This window comes from Hyperolius riggenbachi, chromosome 8 (genome assembly GCF_040937935.1).
Source record: "Hyperolius riggenbachi isolate aHypRig1 chromosome 8, aHypRig1.pri, whole genome shotgun sequence".
NCBI lineage: Eukaryota > Metazoa > Chordata > Amphibia > Anura > Hyperoliidae > Hyperolius > Hyperolius riggenbachi.
This window is the reverse complement of record NC_090653.1, coordinates 95,964,308-95,974,956: the sequence shown is the minus strand read 5'-3', so window position 1 is coordinate 95,974,956 and position 10,649 is coordinate 95,964,308. Positions and strand designations below refer to the sequence as shown.

The 10,649-nt window shown below is 38.0% G+C and overlaps 1 protein-coding gene across 2 annotated transcripts in view; it reads right to left on the bottom strand.

The window, feature by feature from the left end:
• Positions 1–1,470: 1,470 nt before the first annotated feature.
• HTR2C (5-hydroxytryptamine receptor 2C) overlaps positions 1,471–10,649 on the bottom strand; it is a 731,884-nt gene continuing 722,705 nt past the window's right edge. For both annotated transcript variants that reach the window (XM_068249562.1, XM_068249561.1), the window contains one exon: positions 1,471–2,764. In XM_068249562.1, the coding sequence (XP_068105663.1) occupies positions 1,929–2,764 (836 nt within the window). In that variant the 3' untranslated portion in view covers positions 1,471–1,928. The remainder of the gene's footprint in view (positions 2,765–10,649) is intronic.

Below are 10,649 nucleotides of genomic sequence, written 5' to 3'. Positions count from 1 at the left end.
CACTTTAGTGTCACATTAAGAATTTCCTTCAAATCCCTGACAGAATTCTTTGGTTTTTGTACTAAGCAGATAGGATGGCCTATAGGGGTGTCTGTGGGGGATCCAGGGTCAGTATGCAGTCAGCAGAAGTTTGCAGTGGATGTTTGGTCTGCCACCTTGCGTAGTGAAGAGTTCCTTTAGACCATACATGTCAAACTCTGGCCCGTGGGCCAAATCTGGCCCTCAGAGCCATTCAATTTGGCCCTCAAGTAGTTTCCCACTTTGCATTATGTTTGGCCCACTCTAGAGTAGACCACCAGGGAAGCTATATTGGAGGTAAAGTGCTAGAAGACCAGGGACACCATAGGATGGAAGTATGGGGGATGCCCTAAGCACTAGGGAACTGTATAGGGGAGGATGGGGGCCTCTATACTTTATAAGGGAGGAAGGGGGCCAGTAGACATTAAGGTTGGCCCGCGACTAGGTCCCAGTGTAAAATTTTGGCCTATTTGTATTTGAGTTTGACACCCTTGCTTTAGACCCTTTCAATCCCTTATCGGCATATTACTGTGCCAACAACTGCAACACATTGGAAGCCCATGCACTTTAATGTCTGTACATCACATAAAGCTATATCAGAAGGTGCATTTATTTAATGTAACAAAAATACATTATGCTGATAGGATACCATTTCCAAAACATTCCTCTTTCGAAAAAGTATAAAAGTTCCCCTAAAGGACCACTGAAAATGTTAGAATCGAAAAAAACATGTAAAGACGTAAGAACGTTCCCAGAGTAAAATGAGTCATACATTACTTTTCTCCTATGTCACTGTCACTTACGGTAGTAGAAATCTGACATAACTTACAGGTTTTTGACTAGTCCATCTCCTCATGTGGGATTTTATGTATTTTTCTTGACAAAAGCAATCTTTGGAAGGATGCCAACTGCCCCCAACCCCCACCCCCACCTCTCACTTGTTTGCACACTATTTTGGCAGTTGGACTAAGCTACTAACATTCTCTAAGTGCTTTTGAGATGTGGAAAACCTTGAGAATCCCCTATGATGAGATGGGCTAGTCCAAAACCTGTCAGTTCTATTGGATTTCTACTACCTACTGTCAGTGATAGCAACATATGAGAAAAGTAATTTATAGCTCATTTTACTCTGGGAGAAATGTAAGTCTTTGTTGTATGTGTTTACATGTGTTTTAAATTTTACAATTTTCGCAATAGTGGTCCTTCCAATTTGACCCCCCCCCCCCCTCATTTTGGAGGTTGTGCTTCTCATTTGTGGTAAAAGGCGGCATAGTAGTGCCAGTCAAAACATAGGGGGATTAATTAAATAACAAAAAATGTCTGAAATTGCCCAAATCTTCCAGTGACAGAACCAAGAGGGAAAAAAATATTATCATAATTTAATACTTCTTGTCCTGTAACCTTTAATGTTTTACAACAAGATAGTGTTCTAAAACAAAGCAATCAACCATATATAAAATAACCACTTTATTAGCTTACATATTTTTATACAGTAGTGTAACTCCAAATCAATCTGATGAGGCAATGGAAGCTGAACGTAAATGTTAGCAGTAGTGCAAAATATGGGGGTTTTGTTTTTGTACTCTTTGATGGACCAATATAGTGTCATGTGCAACAATTTTATTAAGATTTATGGGTCACCCAATGATATACTAAGCAGCTTTATTTCATGCATGTTAAAAAAAAAGCCATCACATTCTGCCAGCCTTGTAAACAAAATATGGTATCTAAAATTATGGCAAATTAACCTGGCATAAATAATTGGACAGAAGCACTGGACAGCAGATATGTCTTAAAAAATATCCTCCCTTAATTCATTATTTACATTATTTTCTAACATAACATACATTTAATTTACACAAAGAAATTTGAAACTGACCTAAAGTAGCGAAGGTCCATTGGACCTTCTTTTAAACACAGCTAACTCTTTCACTTACAACATTAGAACTGTTCAGAGATAATTCAGAAGTCCCAATCTGCATTTCAAGAGCCTCCTCTGTCTCGTCCATGTCCATGCTAGTGAGTTCATTACCATTTCTATAATGGTTTAAATTAAGGTCTTTGCCATACACGGCGGTGGATGCTGGGTTGTGAAGACATTGGTTTTGCTGGAGCATTGTCTTTCTGCTGTTGTGGTACCGACAGCGAATGTAGCTGGCAAAAGCTCTCCGATATGTTCGGTTGAAAAGTGTGTAGACTAGGGGGTTGATTCCTGAGGACACATAACCAACCCAAACAAATACATTCAGGAGCTCCACCATGAGGTCTTTGTCACAGGCCTCCTTGCAAAGTACAGACATGATGTTTGTGATGAAGAAAGGACACCACATAATGAGAAACAAGAAGAAGACAATCCCAAGGACTTTGGAGGCTCTACGCTCATTGTTGATTGACTGCATGGTTCCTTTTCGAAACAGCGCTGCCTCTTTATTTACTGGAGAGTTCAGGTGAGAAGCTGCCTCATGATTTTGAATCATGGAAATGTTCTCTGTGTGGTTTTCTTTCTTTGGACCACTTATGCTATTCTTTCTCTGCTTTGGCACTTCTTCATACATGAACACAGTAGCTTGCTTTTGAAGTACCTTAATAGTCAGGCAGTAAGTAAATACCATGATGATTAGTGGGATAAAAAATGCCACAAATGATCCCATGAGTACAAAATTTTCATCATTTAAGACACAGCTCTCATTCACGAATACCCTGGAGTCATCCTGTAGACCAATAACAGGAATTGGCATTGAAATACCTGCAGGGAAAATAAAAATTTGAGACCGGTATTCACACACAGAAACAATACAAATCTATCATGCATCCAGCTAAATATCAGAACTAAATGGCATGTTACTGGTTTAACCAATTTTAATTCTGTGTTTTTTTTTTTTTTATTAAATATGCTCCCTACTCAAAACATTTTTTTTGTTTAGGCTAAGTTTACAGTAGGATGTTGCGCTGTGATGCAACATTAACCAGTTAATGACAAAGTAACTTATTACAACTTATTAAAACATCCTGTTTGAGCCTGTTAACTGCAACAGGATGTTTTAATAAGTTGCGCATTCCCGCCGCCGCTCCGCACATGTGCACGCCGCTTCTGCCGCCGTTTCCATCGGGACCCTGTGTTCAGTTATTGCAATGCCTGGAATGAATGGACGTGACCGTGATCAGCACCCACGTCTATTCATAAAAAAGGAAACAGTCACAGCTTGGTTGAATGTAAAGAAAAAAGCGAACACTTCCTATAAAACATAAAAAATAAAAAACAGGAAAGTGCTCACTAGGCCATCTTGTGGCCAAAAAGTAACATTACAAATACAGGCACATATATACATACACAATATTAATAAAATTAATTACTTACACTTCCAAAGCCCCTCCCCCCAGTTTAGAAAAAACTACATAACTATTTGTCTTAGGGACTTAGGGGCTTTTTTAATCTATGGCTTTTCTAATCTATATTTTATGAGGGAAAATTACTTTTACTTTACTATACAGGGGCTTGTAATTATGGACCAGACAAGAAAAAAGTAAAACAGAAAAATAATACCTATATTTCCAAATAATATATTGTTGCCAGACATTGTGATAGGGACATCATTTAAACAGTTTAATAATTGGAACAACTGGGCAAATAAAATGTGTCGGTTTTATCCACAGGAGAACGTTTAATTTTAAAACTGCAATGGCCGAAAACTGAGAAATAATGATTTTTTTCCCTTATTTTCTTATTTTTCCTGTTAAAACGCATTTAAAATAAAAAAAATTCTTAGCAAAATGTACAACCCACAGAAAGCCTAATTGGTGGCGAAAAAAACGAGGTATAGAGCATTTTGTTGTGATAAGCAGTAATAAAGTTATTAGGGAATAAAAGGGAGGAGCACTGGCAGGTGAAAATTGCTCTGGTCCATTAGGGTAAAAACCCTTGGGGGTGAACTGGCTAAAGTCACAACGCAACATTACAACGCAACACAATAAAAAAAAGTGGTAACGCACAATAAATCTGCGTTAGCATTGAATTTAATAGGCACAGTAAAGCATACAGGCAATAAAAACGATGCTTTCCTGTACCTGGTAACCTGTGCGTTAGATGTAACACACTGCAGCAGTGCGGTACAATAAAGAGACACATTACAAGGTGACTGGCTAGTGTAATGGTTAAAGAGAAACTCCAACCTAGAATTGAACTTTATCCCAATCAGTAGCTGATACCGCCTTTTACATGAGAAATATAATGATTTTCACAAACAGACCATCAGGCGGCGCTGTATGACTGATTTTGTGCTGAAACCCCTCCCACAAGAAGCTCTGAGTACCGCGGTACTCTGGGCAAACTGCTACAATGTAACAATGTTCAGAGACAGGAATTAGCTGTTTACAGCTGTCTCTAACAGCCAAAACAGCTAGGAGCAGCTACATAACCTGCCCACAGTAAAAATGTCACCATATAATACATGTCAGAATGTGAATCTGGGAGAGGACAGATTTTACAATGAGCAAACAGTGACTAAATGATTTATCCCTAATTATGATTAAAAATGAAGCACCTTTTTACTACATTAGTTTCACTGGAGTTCCTCTTTAAGTGCTCAGCCTCTGACATAGGAGACCAGGGTTCAAATCTCGACTCTGCCTGTTCAGTAAGCACCTATTCAGCAGGGGACCTTGGGTAAGTCTCCCTAACACTGCTACTGCCTATAAAGCGCGTCCTAGTGGCTGCAGCTCTGGTGCTTTGTGTCCGCCAGGAGAAAAGCGCAATGTCGCACTGTGTACTACTTACTATTGTAGTAAATAATTCTGTGATATCACAGTAATCAGTTCTTAAAGAGAATCTGTACTCTACAAGTCTTACAATAAAAAGCATACCATTCTATTCATTATGTTCTCCTGGGCCCCTCTGTGCTGTTTCTGCCACTTCCTGCTGCAATCCTGGCTTGTAATTGCCATTTTTATGCATTGTTTACAAACAAAAGACATAGCAAGTGATAGGCTGAGAGGAGCTCAGTGTGTGAGTCATACAGAGTGTGCAGGGGGCCTGGAGAGGGTGTATATAGCTTCTATCCAATCACAAACAACACAGCACATTCCAGCTCAACTGCCTCAGCCTGACAGACCAGACAGAGGAGAGAAGATTAGATCATATAACAGAGATAATACAGCCACTGTGCAACTAGAAAAGCCTGCAAAGCACATTAGAACAGGTATAGGAACTTATAGGATAGAAGAAATAAGTATGAAAATTTTGTTACAGAGTCTCTTTAATGAACACCTGTTTGGCGCCTAGCAGCGTTTACTACGCAGTGAAAAAATAAGAAACTGTTATGATTACAGAACTTGCCAGTAAGTCTAGCTAGTGCAACCCTAGAAAACTGAACAGCATTTAATACAACCAGCAGTCTATTTAACACAAATCGTCTTGTAAGCATTCCCCTAAAAAATATATAATAATAAAATTAGTTGAAAATCAGAATAGATGCTATTTAAAGTACATCTGCATTTTTAAACATTTTGAATAGGGAAGAGTTTGAATTTTTGTTAGGGTTTTATCATTATGTGATTGAGGAAAATGTGCTGAGCATTCTTCCCACCACCTCGCAAAACAATATTTTATACAGTATTTGTATATAATTCAAAATAAAAAATTCATTCACATCTTGCAGTCTAGAATGTAATAATGAATAGCATTTGGAATCTGATTGTTCTGTAACCGGATGGTTCATATGACTATATTATACATCTACACAATGAAAATCTTTGATGTAATCCAGATAGGCGGTATCCTGGGAAAATGCAAAGTGCTTTACAAATGATTGGAAGTGTATTTTTATATCTATGATTGTATATGGTTTACAACGAATCAAATATGTGTGAGTTTTATTCACATACTGAATATAAATCATCCATGAAACCATGCTTGCTAAGACTTTGTAAGCTTTTTCAGAGTGATCCTGTAGTGAAAGAGATATAGGACCTTTATGTATGGTATACCTTTATGTATAGTTAGTTTGCTTGCAAAAAAATCCCCATCCAACAAGTTTAACCATGAAAAAAATAAATAATGAATTAAAGTAATTATTATATAATAATAACTTCTACAACACTGTACTGTACTATTACATATCCTAGTTGATCAAGAGGAAGGCAAAAAAAAAAACCTCACAGGACTTGGCCAATTAGCCTCAAAATGAAAAAAACAATATTCCTTCCCAACTACAAATGGTAACCAGATAAAATCCCTGGATCAACACCATACAGAATTACCTAGTAATTATAGCCCTGGATGTCCTTCAATGCAAGGAAAGCATCCAAGTGCTTAAATGCATAAGATGATACAAAATGTGTTGTTACTATTCCAGATTTTAACCACTGTTACTGTAAAGAAATAATTTCTAGATAGATAGCAATTTCTTTCCCTCCATACGCAGATCATATCATCTTGTTCTTTTTACAAACCTCAAGACTAAAAGCTCACCTGCCAAATCTTCGTAACACCCTCCCATGTATTTATACATGTTAATCAGGTCACCTCTCTGTCATTTTTCCTTTGAGAGCTATCGACAAAGGAGTACATATTGCAGCATGTGTTGGGGACAGATTATACTGCTAGTAAACAATATTAGTTATTTTCATTAGTGATATTTTACTATGCACTACCCTCAACCCATTCTCACCCTAGTGCCTAAAACTAAACACCCTTGAAGTGCCTAAAATTGATTCCTCCCACCTAATGCCTAACACTACCCCCACTTCGAATGCCTAAATCTACCCCCCCAATTTCTAACAATAACCCTAGCACCCAAGTGACGGCTAGTTGTAGCTAATTGTTTAAAGAGGAACTCCAGTGAAAATAAAGTAGTAAAAAAAGTGCTTTATTTTTTACCATAATTATGTATAAATGATTTAGTCAGTGTTTGCTCATTGTAAAATCTTTCCTCTCCCAGATTCACATTCTGACATGTATTACATGGTGACATTTTTACTGTGGGCAGGTTATGTAGCTGCTCCTAGCTGTTTTGGCTGTGAACATTGTTACATTGTGGCAGTTTGCCCAGAGTACCGTGGTACTCAGAGCTTCTTGTGGGAGGGATTTCAGCAAAAAATCAATTATACAGCGCCCCCTGATGGTCTGTTTGTGAAAAGCATTATATTTCTCATGTAAAAGGGGGTATCAGCTACTGATTGGGATAAAGTTCAATTCTAGGTTGGAGTTTCTCTTTAAGATCGTTTACAACTATTATTTCCTATGCAGTTAGTAATTAGCTACTACCCGCATCAGGCTCTGAGCTCGTCATTGGGCTCTCAATTACCGATAATTAACACAACAATTTTAAAATTATATATTCAAGCCCATATGCAATACATTTTTTCTCCTGAGTTTTCTCCTAGGTCGTATGTTCACGCCTTGTAAATAAAATGCCTTTTTTACTCACTAGCAAGCAAAAAAAACTCAAAATAATTTTGATAGTACTTTTACGCCTATCTTTTGGCACTTTTTCAATTGTAAAGAGCTGAAAAGTTATTTTTAAAGATAATATGAAACATGATCTCCTAGGAGAAAACTCAGGAGATAAAGTTAATTTCATATTGACCTTAGTGTGAACTTAGCCTTACTGTTAATCGCCCTATATACAAAATTCTATTTCACCTACCTATTATTGTAGAGGGGAAAAAATAATCTGTAAAATTGAAGGTAAACTTAAGATCCCTACTGCTAATTTGTTTGCTGTGTAGTTTTCACTGAAAATAACCTTCAGTAACAGTCATTCATTCTTGCTATATATATTAACAAAATTTGCGACCTTGATATAAAAACAAACCAACAGTGAAATTTCTCAATTTCACCTTGATCTGCTTGATGTTGCTTGAAATAACAAAGTTATTGTTTGAAATCCAGAAAACAAGCAGGTAGCAGCAGTGGATCAGTGAGAACAGGAAACTGCTGCAGGATGTTTTTGCCGCAAAATCCTGGGGCTACAGAAGTACATTTATATAAACATATTGCTTACATTCCCATCACACAAAAGCCAAATTATGGCACAGCAATGCATTCAGATTGAGTTAATGTGACAAAAGGTCTCTTTAGAGGATTTTATTGCTATAAGCAATGTCCCTCAGTTCAGATCAGATTAAAGTAATGATTAAAAAATATATACCGTATATTCCAGCGTATAAGACGACTGGGTGTATAAGACGACCCCCAACTTTTCCAGTTAAAATATAGATTTTGGGATATACTCGCCGTATAAGACTACCCCTCTTCCAACGCACACCAAATAAAAATTTTGAAAAATCATATACTGATGCTATGTATGAACAGATACTGGTGCTGTACTGTATGTGATACCCAGTATATAACAGTATACGGGCAATTGACTGTTTGGATTGGTCAACTCTCCTTGTATACCTGTTTATCAGAGCAATATGGAAGAATAGAACGTACTGTGCCCATAAAACACGCCTCTTTCACCCATCTGGCCCACCCTTGTATCCTATTTACTTCCTTATCTGCCTCTCAGATCTCACACATGCTCACCTGCGCCGCTTCATTACAGTCCTCAGCAGCGAGATCTGAGATTCAGTAACAGGATAGGGTGTATCACCCGGCATCAATGACACCTGGAGTATAAGACGACCCCTGACTTTTCAGAAGATTTTCAAGGGTTAAAAAGTAGTCTTATACTCCAGAATATACAGTATATATACTCCATGACCATGCTATAAAAATTGCCTAGCCTTGCACAGGAATCTGATTAAAAAAACTATAGACAGGTTTACAATCACCTCGTGCGGTAGACTGCTGCTAATTGGTATTATTTAGCAAAATGTTTTATCATTTATTACTAGTAATTTGCTGGAAAATACTTCAACTGTAATGAGAGGGATATGGAGGCTGCCATATTTATTTCCTTTTTAGCAAAACCAGTTGCCTGGCTGTCCTGCTGTTCCTCTGCCTCTAATACTTTTCGTGATAGACCCTGAACAAGCATGCAGCAGATCAGGTGTTTCTGATATTATTGTCAAATCTGACAAGATTAGCCACCTGCTTTATGGTGTTATTCAAACACTACTGCAGCCAAATAGACCAGCAGGGTTTTCAGGCAACTGGTATTGTTTAAAAGGAAATAAATATGGTAGCCTCCATATTTTTCTCACTTCAGTCGTTCTTCAGGTATAAACAAGGGCTAGTTTAAAAATTAATAATAATATAATTATAAGAAAATTTTATTGCTCTTCTATCATTTTTAATCTTACTGTTTTTGTTCTTACGACTCCATAACTCTGTGGACCCCTGAAAATAAGTTGGGGTAATTACCGGGCAAAAGGTGGGAAGCAAAAAGACAATACAAATTAAAAAAGTAATAAAAAACACAAAGGTAAACTCACTTTGGTGCAAAAAAGAGCTGGTTGGTACTAAGTGAAATTACTATTTTTCATTTGTGTAGAGCAGGTGAAAAGCTTTGTGCTCAATTTGCCCTAATTTAAAACAATGCCTCCCACATCTGACAGCCCCAACTTAGATTAGGAGAGAAAAACTTTGGGTCTTTGAAAGGAAACCTTTAGGGGGGGAAATGCCCATTTGGGATACTTAACTCAAAAGAGGGATGCTTCTGCATAATCCAGAGGCATCCCTTGTCTATCTGCCAGGCCATTCCAGCATTGTTCTGTCTGTAAAACTGCTTGTTGACCCTTGTTAATGCCCCATGCATGCGCAACAACACGGATCTGAGAAGGCTCGGCTATTTTGGCCAAATCCGGAGGGTCTGTGCTACTGCACAGGTGCAGTGCGGGCGCGCTTCAGACATCCTAGTTCCTAAATGGCTTGGTGGAGGCAGCCTCTAAAGGATCCAGAGGCGTCCCCCTCCCGAGGTCAGTATCTGCTCCCAACTCAAAAAAAAAACCCTTTCCATTTTACTTTAAAACTTCTGGCTTTATTGGCAAGTGATTTTATAATCATTTGGCCTTCCAGAAATAGATCAGCACAACACTTCCTGTTAAACTGAAACAAGTACTCTGTATAAGCATAAGTTTCAAACCCCTCTTAAACCCTTTCTTAAAAAAAATATTAGTTTCCTGGCTTGCATGCAGATCTTTTGGCTGCATAGGACCAGAGCCAGATCATCCACACGAGAACTCTAGGCAGCTGCCTAGGGCTCTAGGGGCCCGGTGAAGCCTAGCCCCACCAAATCTAACTAAAAAAGCCAGGTGACCATCACGCTCGACAAAAAGTGCTATCTTGCCTAGGGCCCCATTTAATCTTAATCCTTCTCTGCTTAGGACCGGTCAGATCAGAAGACATCAGAACTACAGGTCAGCATCATTATTTTCTGTACCAAACTTCCTTTAAAAAAGAAATTCATATAATACATTTTAAAGCAATTGGGAATAGAACCCTCCCTTTTACTTCCTATTTTTCCCCTTGCAGGTTTCCTTTAATGTGAGGAATCTGTAAATTGTTAAACACAGAGCATTTACTAGCAGTTTCTCAGTGCAGCAGTCATTGTAACTGGCAATTAGTAACATGAACTACACTTGTGGAAGTTAAATGTACCTCGGTTTAATCATAGTGCTAATCCCCAAGAGGTTGCTTTACAAGAGAGGTATAAAAGGAAAGGACTGCAGGCACATGATCTGATTAA